Raw genomic sequence first — 10,154 nt, forward strand, 5'->3', positions numbered from 1 at the left:
TCAGCCCGACACAGTGTAGCCTGCTAATAAATCCAAGGAAGAAGGAGAACGTGCACAACGAACAAAGAGCAACAATGTAGGATGTCCGAAAAGAACCGCATAATTTTGCGCAACATTTTCTTCAATAAACTAAGCTTTCGCCATTGTCCAGAAATACCTCGCGGGTAATGTGTTTGTTTGTTATGATCCCCCTGTCGCACGGAAGTGCGATTCTGTCGACCAATCAAAAGACGGCGTGGGTAGCTTGAACTTGCCGGCACCCTTTCAGGCGTATCAGTACCCCAACGGAGGAGTGCTGCGAGACGAGTACGGCTCAGTACGGCTCAGTCCGGATCACAACCACTTTTGGTGGTGGAAACGTGACCTGTGCCGCACCTTTGCTGACCGAACCGACCCGCACCCTCCGGTGGAAATGCGCCATTATAAACATTACAGCCAGGGTAGGATACTGACCCCTAGTGGTGAAAAGTAATAGCAGGGTATGAAGACGGTCTGTGTCTTTTCTGTCACATTTTACTAAAGTGTTTAGAGCCAGCGGAGCATTACTGGCGTCTGACGAACTTTTGGAAGATATTGACCAAAATGTAAAATACCACTGAATTTCTCAAGAGGAAAGCCCTTTTGCTTTCAAACTGTTATTGAGGAAAGCCTTTATGCCAGAAACAACTGTAATGAGAGATGCCACTCATGTAGCTCTGACATTCATACATCAGTGGTCAATGACAGAAGTCAAGTATTGGGTAATTAGCACCAGGCTACACTAGAGCTACCAGTCTATCAATCTACGGGTGGTCAAATGGGTTTTATAGGCTGGTGGGTGGTCTAGGATGGAGGCCCAATATATTCATTCATGAGACCCACAATCTAGCGGTACCCCTGTCACTACATGGGCATTATTAACATCTCTTGTAGAGCTAATAGTCTCCAGACACAGACAGACAGACACTCCTGATGTCCTCAGTTAAAAGTAAAGTTGTCCTTGATGTTTTTTTTGTTCCAGAGGGCTGAGGAGAACGCACACGCTTTTCTAGACAAGGAGATGAAGAAGTTCTGGAGAGATCTCTTCTCAGATTACCCACAATGCTCAGAGAGTCAGAAGGAGGAGGATGGTAAGAACAAGGAGCAGAGGAGGCGCGCCATAGAAGGAGTGGTGGACATCACAAAGCTCTGCCTGATGGAGATGAACCAGGAGGAACTGGCCGTTAAGCTGGGGAGTGGTAAGATACTCATATATAGGTTAAATGGTTTGATCCAGATATGTAGGGCTATTGTGGGGGTATCAGGTTGAATGGTTTGATCCAGATATGTAAGGTTATAATGGTGGTATTAGGTTAAATGTTTTGATCCAGATATGTAGGGTTATTGTGGGTCTATCAGGTTAAATGGTTTGATCCAGATATGTACGGTTATTGTGGGTCTATCAGATTAAATGGTTTGATCCAGATATGTAGGCTTATTGTGGGGGTATCAGGTTAAAGAATGTGAAACATTATATTGCAAATCAACAGCAGGATAATCTTGTTATTTCAGGTAAGCAAGTCCCTTCCTGCTGATACTCAACAATGATAGCAATACTACCAAAGTTATGAGATCCATGAAAAGTAGACAAGTTTAGAATACTTATTTCATTTCACCAGTCTCATTGCTTGGAAATATATATAGCATTTGTCTTCTGGTTTGTGATTTAGGAGCTGCTGCTGTCCAGTGCCAACATAAACTCAAGTCTCATCTGAAGAAGAAGTTCCAGTGTGTGTTTGAGGGAATCGCTAGAGCAGGAGAGCAGAGACCTCTGAATGAGATCTACGCAGAGCTCTTCATCACAGAGAGAGGCAGTGGAGAGGTCAACAAGGAACATGAGGTCAGACTGATTGAAAAGGCTTCCAGGAAGCCAGCCAATGAGGAAACACCAATCAGATGTGAAGACTTCTTTAAATCCTTACCTGGACAAGATAAACCAATCAGAACAATTATGACAACTGGAGTGGCTGGCATTGGTAAAACCTTCTTAACACACAAGTTCACTCTGGACTGGGCTGAAGGCAAAACCAACCAAGACATACACTTCACATTTCTCCTCACTTTCAGAGAGCTGAATTTACTGAAAGAGAAAGAGTTTAGCTTGGAGGAAATTCTTCATCAGTTTTCTCCTGAAACCAAAGAATCAGGAATCAACATATCTGACCATGACCAAGTAGTCTTCATCTTGGATGGTCTGGATGAGTGTAGACTTCCTCTGGACTTCCAGAACAACCCGATCTGGACTGATGTCACGGAGCCGACCTCAATGGACGTGCTGCTGACAAACATCATCAGGGGATTCCTGCTCCCCTCTGCTCACATCTGGATAACCACACGCCCTGCGGCAGCCAATCAGATCCCTGCTGAGTGTGTTGACATGGTGACAGAGGTGAGAGGGTTCAATGACCCACAGAAGGAGGAGTACTTCAGGAAGAGATTCAGAGAGGTGAAACTGGCCAGCACAATCATCTCTCACGTCAAGAAATCTCGAAGCCTCCACATCATGTGTCACATCCCAGTCTTCTGTTGGATCACTGCTATAGTTCTGGAGGACTTCTTCAAAACATTCAAGGGAAAAGAGGTGCCCAAGACCGTGACTCAGATGTACAGCCACTTCCTGAGGGTTCAGTCCATACAAGGGGACAGGAAGTATCGTGAGAGAGCTGAAGCAGCTGAAACAGATCCACACTGGAGTTCAGAGAGCACGGAGATCATGGTTTCTCTGGGGAAACTGGCTTTTAACCAGCTGGAGAAAGGCAACCTGATCTTCTACGAGGCCGACTTGAAAGAGTATGGCATTGATATCAAAGCAGCCTCAGTTGACTCAGGAGTGTTCACCCAGATCTTTAAAGAGGAGTGTGTGCTGTCCCAGGAAAAGGTTTTCTGCTTTGTCCATCTGAGCATCCAGGAGTTTATGGCTGCCCTTTATGTATTTCTGTCCTACATCAAAACTGGTGACAACCTGCTCTCAGAGAAACAGCCAGCATCCAGGGAAGCTGAACTCCTCTTCCTCTACCAGAGTGCTGTGGACAAGGCCTTACAGAGTGAGAACGGACACCTGGACTTGTTCCTCCGCTTCCTCCTGGGCCTCTCTCTAGAGACCAACCAGATGCTCCTACAAGGTCTGCTGGGACCAGGAGGAAGAAAATTACTGGGCAATCTTACTCCGGGAAAGACCGGAAGGAGGTCACAGATCAAGACCCAAATAGTCCATTACATCAAGGAGAAGATGGGTGGAGATCTCTCTCACGAGAGAAGCATCAATCTGTTCCACTGTCTGAATGAGCTGAATGACCGTTCTCTGGTGGAGGACATCCAACTATACCTGACATCAGGAAGTATCTCCAGAGAATATCTCTCCTCTGCTCAGTGGTCAGCTCTGGTCTTCATCTTATTGACATCAGAAGTGGAGCTGGACGTGTTTTACCTGAAGAAATACTCTGCTTCTGAGGAGGGTCTTCTGGGGCTGCTGCCAGTGATCAAAGCCTCCAAAACCTCTCTGTAGGTTCACTAATAAATTGTATTACAATACGCACAATATACATGATACTAGAATATAATAAAACTATATAATCTGTAGGCATACTTAGAACATGTTTTACGATACACAACACAATATACATACTACTATAAAAGTAATATTATGATACAGTTTTCATAACTACAAAACAACTGTTATGAGTATTGTTAGTATCAACATTTTACAGCTAAAATATAACTAGAATTTAAAGATATCATGTATAATCATTTGTTAAACTATAGGAAAAGTCTAATAAAACATTTAATCACGGTTCCTAACATCTTCGGTTTCTTGTGTGTGCAGACTGAATGGCTGTAAGCTGTCAGAGAGATGCTGTGAAGCTCTGGCCTCAGTTCTCAGCTCCAACTCCTCCAGTCTGAGAGAGCTGGACCTGAGTAACAATGATCTGAACGATTCAGGAGTGAAGCTGATCTCTGCTGGACTGGGGAGTCCACACTGTGCACTGGAAACTCTCAGGTCAGTTTTAGTCAAAGTGCAAACAGTTACACGACAAAACAATAAAACAATTGAATAAGTAGAAATAGAGAGCAACATAAAACGATTGAATATGTAGGAATACAGAAAAACATAAAACAATTGAATATGTAGGAATACAGAACCCCAGAGGGGTTTAATAGTCGTCCTTAATTTTGAAGCCCCGTAAAAGTGTCTGTAGACGGGAATGGCATGTGCACTTAGTGTTTTAGTTTTTTTGTAAATGTGCCTAAGCAATATGATTGGATTTAAAACTCAAAATAAAAGGTGGAATTGATGAATCAATAGCCTTGAAGAAGGAAGCATTGGGATTGATAGAGATAGTTGAAGGCCCTACTTAGCTCCGCAGCCCTCTGCTTGGTTAGGTCTGACTCTGTTGACACAGAGTCCAGGATCCCTACAAGGCCATCAGGCGACTGCTGAAGGAAGTTTGAATGTCCACAATCATCTCCTTGAGCTCACTTCCCTGATCCCTGACAGCAGCGAGGAGAGCCGAGGCGCTAGCATCACTGGACGTACTCCCCTCCAGTGTGGGCCTGATGGCGGCCCTGTGCTGTTCGTTAGCTACACCATGTTTCTCCTGTTGAATCTTCTAGTTTCTAGTTGAATCTTTTAAGCACTTTTAATCTCAGTTCCTAACATGTTCTGTTTATTGTGTGTGTAGACTGAATTGCTGTCATCTGTCAGAGGGATGCTGTGAAGCTCTGGCCTCAGCACTCAGCTCCACCTCCTCTAGTCTGAGAGAGCTGGACCTGAGTACCAATGATCTGAAGGATTCAGGAGTGAAGCTACTCTCTGCTGGACTGGGGAGTCCACACCGTACAATGGAAACTCTCAGGTCAGTTTTGCTCAATGTGCAAACAGTTATACCACAAGGTTCATTATCAGAGGACTTTTAAAACAACTACTGCACCCTGGTTTGAGAATTACTCCTAAATGATGTTGAACTATCAGCTAATAACTCAGTACCTTTGATGACCAAATTTATTTGAGTGGTACCATTGGACACATTACACCTTGTTGTTTGTGTGGGATGCGAAAATGAAAAGTTAAAAAGTAATCCAAAGACTCATGTGCCCCATACACCGCACGACCCCGAGAGTTGCCTTTATTGCACACCACACACCACACACTCACACGAAACACACACCGTATCCGACAAACCCACGACTACCTTGGTGGCGGTGCTACTTACCCCGGGCCTCCCAGGATCCTTTGCGGCACCCGGACACGGCGACCACGGTCGTGATCACCACAATATAGTTTTCATAGGAACAACTAAACCTTTTTTTTTTTTTTTGCATGACTGTACAAGGTCTTGGTTATGTTATAATATTTTACATATATTTTTTACGTTATTTTATCTGCAGAATTTCAATTGAAGACTTGGAAATACAGAACAATATTTAGACATAAAGAACAACATAATTGAATATGTAGGAATACTGAACAAAATAAGACGATTGAATATCGAGTATCGAAAAACTACTTTTATACTACTATAAATGTAATATTATGATAGTTTTCAGAAATACAGAAAAACTGTTATTAGTATTGTTGTTAGTATCAACATTTTACACCTTATACATAACTAACATTTGAAGAGCAAATTTTTTCATAAAACTATCAGAAAAGTCAAATATAACATTTAATCACGGTTCCTAACATGTTCCTGTTTATTTTATGTAAAGGCTGAATGGCTGTCAGCTGTCAGAGAGATGCTGTGAAGCTCTGGCCTCAGTTCTCAGCTCCAACTCCTCTCGTCTGAAAGAGCTGGACCTGAGTACCAATGATCTGAAGGATTCAGGAGTGAAGCTGCTCTCTGCTGGACTGGGGAGTCCACACTGTACATTGGAAACTCTCAGGTCAGGGTTAGAGTTAAATGTGTCTTTGGGTCTGTTTAATATGTAGGGAGGATCCAGGACTAGGTGGGCTGTGATCTAAAAGAACAGACGACACGTGTCTAAGATCCCAGACAGATTCAGCATCATTATTCATTTGTAGGCTTGGGTCACCGTGTCAGTGGACCACAGATGGGAGGATGAGAGGCCAGAGGAGGAACAGAACTTTAGGGGACAAAGATTTCAGGAGGATTTAAAAATGTTGTTAGTTTGTTTATTTTTGCTGTCTTGTTAACTGCTAGTCTGTTATGAGTTAACAGGTTATTGTAGCTGACAGAACTCTGGCCAGCTGATGTGAGGGTGAGGGGTTGCTGTCCTGATAACTGCTAGCATCTTATGTATGTTATATGTTATGTAACTCTGGCCAGCTGATGTGAGGGTTAGGGTTAGGGGTTGCTGTCTGTATGTTATGGATGTTATGTTATAGGTTATGTAACTGAGGAGTTGTCATTAGTGTAGACATGGTGATGAAGCTCTAGCCGGGCTGTGATCTGAATATAATCATAAAGCTTTTCATATGGAATGAATACTTAATTAACCTTTTTACTTTAGTTGGAACCATTCTCATCCAGATGGAATAAATAAAGTGTGTGTGTGTGTGTGTGTGTAGGTTGTCTGGCTGCCTGATCACACAGGAAGGCTGTGCTTCTCTGGCATCAGCTCTGAGCTCTAACCCCTCCCATCTGAGAGAGCTGGACCTGAGCTACAATCACCCAGGAGACTCAGGAGCTACGGTGCTCTCTTCTGTACTGGAGGATCCACGCTGGAGACTGGACACTCTCAGGTATGGAGAGGACAGCTCACCACTCAGGGACAAAGTCTCCTACAAGGATTCAACCCGCTGCTAGATTAAGTGGTTTGAAAAGGCAGCTGTATGTTCAACATGCTGCTCTTACTTTGTTTCCCCCCCAGTGTGGAGCACGGTGGAGAGTGGAGGCTGAAACCAGCTCTAAAGAAGTGTAAGTGTCTGTTTGATTCATCACAACACACACTAACTATTGAGATGCAAAGTCCATCCACCCAGCAGGAGGTGACGTCTGTCCTTCTGGGAATGAAGATGATGGTTGACGTCATGTATGTTACCCTATATGCATTCAGCAGCGACGCATTGCCGCTGCTGGATTGTCAGATCCACTGCAAAAAAGAAATGCAAAAGAAAAAAAGGTTTCTGCCAAGTTCAAGGCCAGTTGCACAATAATCTGGTCTCAGCAGATACCTTGACTCTGGTGTTTGTTATGTCATATTTGGAAGCTCAATCTGTACATTTTTCCCCAAAAGATCTCACCAGAAGTAACCATTTAAAGGGTTATTTTTCAAAGTTTTCTCCGGGGGGGGGGGGGGATGCTCCCTGACCCCCCTACCGTTGCTAGGTTACCAACTCTCAGCACCACTGCTACAAAAAATCTAGGGGAAACACTGCTACATGTTTCAAATCCAACAGGTATTATGATAGTTATCTATTTTTGGTGATGAATATTGGTAGTAGGCATGGCAAGGCAACTTTATTCATGTAGCACTTTTCATACACAAGGCAGACTCAAAGTGCTTCACAAACATTAAACAATAAACATTGTTGTACAATAAAATAAAATGATAGATAAGTAAAATTAAACATATGCAAAAAATGAGTAAAATTTTAGAAAATAAAGGCAAAGTTAAAAAAAGCATTTTAGAAAGTGCAATGTATTTAAGATCAGATCAACAGCCTCTCTGGTACTCACATCGCGACCCCAACCCGACCTAAAGGAACTTGGTCCTTTCTTGGGACTCCAACCCGAGTATTATTGATATGATTATTATTGGACATGATCATAACATCTTTCAAGGTTGAACAAATCAACACACTTCTGAAAACAGAATTTCGATTGCCTTTCATACTTTTTTCGAAATCACAGTTTAAGTTCCGTGTCGGCTTGTTTTCAGTTTGTGTCATTTATTTACACTGAGGTTAGAGTGTGAGGACGTGCAGGAAGTGTTGCCAGATTGGGCAGTTTTTCTCGCTCAATCGGACTACGTTTAACGACGTTCAGGCAGTGTTGCCAGATTGGGTGATTTCCTGCCCAATTGGACTACTTTTAAATAACGTTAGGCTGGAAAAATGAGCATTAGGCAACTACATATAATTTCGGCTGGTTTAAAAAAATAACTGGCGGGATTATTATAATTCTTTCTACAAACATAAATCAATAAATAAATAATAATAATAATAATAATAATAATAATAAATCAACCTTTCAAAATGCATATCGTTTGTGCAGCTAGTACCACAACTACTTCAGCGACTACTACTACTTCTACTTCAGCTACTACTAGTACTACTTGAACTTCAGTTCCTACTACTACTACTTCAGCTACTACTACTACTACAGCTAGTACCACTACTAATACTATCTTCCAGCTTTGACTGTATTACATTTTAGCTTCCAGCTTTTGTAACAATGTATTTCAGCACTTTGCTTCTTCAGATAATGCAATTCAGCAACTGTCAGTTTTCGATTTCCGCTTCCAGGTTTTTTAGCAGTGCAGGGCAATACATTTGACCTTTCAGATTCTTCAGTTCAATTCCTTTTACATTTCTGCATTCTTAGCAATGCTTTTTGCTTTTCATTCAGCTGTCACTTTATTTGTTTCCAACCAGTTAAATTTTTATAAATGGTGTGCTTGTTTACATTGTTTAGTCCATTTAGACTTTTGAACTCTGTTCAAATCCCTTAACTTGATTTAAGCCATTTAACATTTCTTTATGTCTTAATCTATGTGGCTTCATTAAAACATATTTTCAACCTCACTTTGTACTCACCGCATTTTCTGCAGGAAATGCATTATCTAGTTATGATTATTATGATTTTCCTACATTATCATTGTTATTATGATGATTCTTTTTATTTGTAATGTTATAATTCGGTCTAAAAATAATATTAAACGGTTACGTTATTACGTAACCGTTTACGTATTTTTTGAAGGAAATGCATTTTCTAGTTTAATTTATTACTATCATTAGAAAATTAGACATAACACCATAATAATCAGGATACTATTAATCATAATTATGCGTGTATAATATATTAAAAAACATAAACTTAAATAATACTATTATCTTGTTGCTATTGTAATTGTTATTTTTATAATTATTATAATTTTTAACATTAGACATAGCACATCATATTCATAATAACATGTTTATAATAAAACATTTCAGCTAGAATACTATTATCTTTAGGGGTGATGCTGTTTTTTATAATAGTAATGATGATTATGATGATTAATAATGGTTTTGCAGCCTAATCATGTCTGTTTCTCCCATCAGATGCCTGTGAACTCACACTGGACTCAAACACAGCCCACAAACTACTCTCTCTGTCTGAGGACAACAGAAAGGTGACGCGGGTTGAGGAGAACCAGTCGTATCCTGATCACCCAGAGAGATTTGACTACTGGAGACAGGTGTTGTGTAGAGAGGGTCTGACTGGCCGCTGCTACTGGGAGGTAGAGTGGAAAGGAGAGGTTTATATAGGAGTGGCATACAGAGGAATCTCAAGGAGAGGAGGTAGTAATGAAAGCGGGCTTGGATGGAACAACAAGTCCTGGAATCTTGTTTGTCGTGATCGTGGTTACGTTGCCGGTCACAACGGTAGTGATACAGACATACGTCTCCCCCCCGCTGGCTCTAACAGAGTGGGAGTGTATCTGGACCGGCCTGCTGGCTCTCTGTCCTTCTACAGAGTGTCCCCAGGTGGAGGAGGGTCCTCAGACACACTGACACACATCCACACCTTCCAGTCCACCTTTGCCCAGGAGGTCCTCCTCCCTGGGTTTTGGTTGGATGAGCCTAGTGCCTCAGTGTCTCTGTGTCCATTGTAGACACACACACACACACACACACACACACACACACACACACACACACACACACACACACACACACACACACACACACACACACACACACACACACACACACACACACACACACACAATTATTTTCTGTCATTCCCCCCCTTGGAGACAGAATTTTTTTCGCGCCCTCCCTGAATTGAAATACTATTGAGAACCTGCTAATATTTATTTATTTATCCGTACAAAACCAGTGTATGAGTTGCTGGCACCAGCATTCTGCATACAATCACCTTATTATTAAAACAGATTAATCAAACTAGCTGAGATAACATCTGCAACAACTTAAAACAATTTCCAAGTTCAGTTTATGAACTCAATTTCTA

At 41.8% G+C, this 10,154-nt stretch overlaps 1 protein-coding gene across 1 annotated transcript in view; it reads left to right on the forward strand.

The window, feature by feature from the left end:
- The window catches only part of LOC307088685 (uncharacterized protein), a gene marked incomplete at its 5' end in the record, with an annotated part of 41,500 nt that extends 31,592 nt beyond the window's left edge, over positions 1 to 9,908 (forward strand). The window contains 6 exons of the mRNA XM_079754637.1: positions 3,842 to 4,015; positions 4,698 to 4,871; positions 5,725 to 5,898; positions 6,545 to 6,718; positions 6,847 to 6,893; positions 9,242 to 9,908. Coding sequence (XP_079610763.1) covers positions 3,842 to 4,015; positions 4,698 to 4,871; positions 5,725 to 5,898; positions 6,545 to 6,718; positions 6,847 to 6,893; positions 9,242 to 9,795 — 1,297 coding nt within the window. The 3' untranslated portion in view covers positions 9,796 to 9,908. The remainder of the gene's footprint in view (positions 1 to 3,841; positions 4,016 to 4,697; positions 4,872 to 5,724; positions 5,899 to 6,544; positions 6,719 to 6,846; positions 6,894 to 9,241) is intronic.
- Positions 9,909 to 10,154: the final 246 nt, after the last annotated feature.

Source organism: Pollachius pollachius, assembly GCF_949987615.1.
Source record: "Pollachius pollachius genome assembly, chromosome: 17".
Classification (NCBI taxonomy): domain Eukaryota; kingdom Metazoa; phylum Chordata; class Actinopteri; order Gadiformes; family Gadidae; genus Pollachius; species Pollachius pollachius.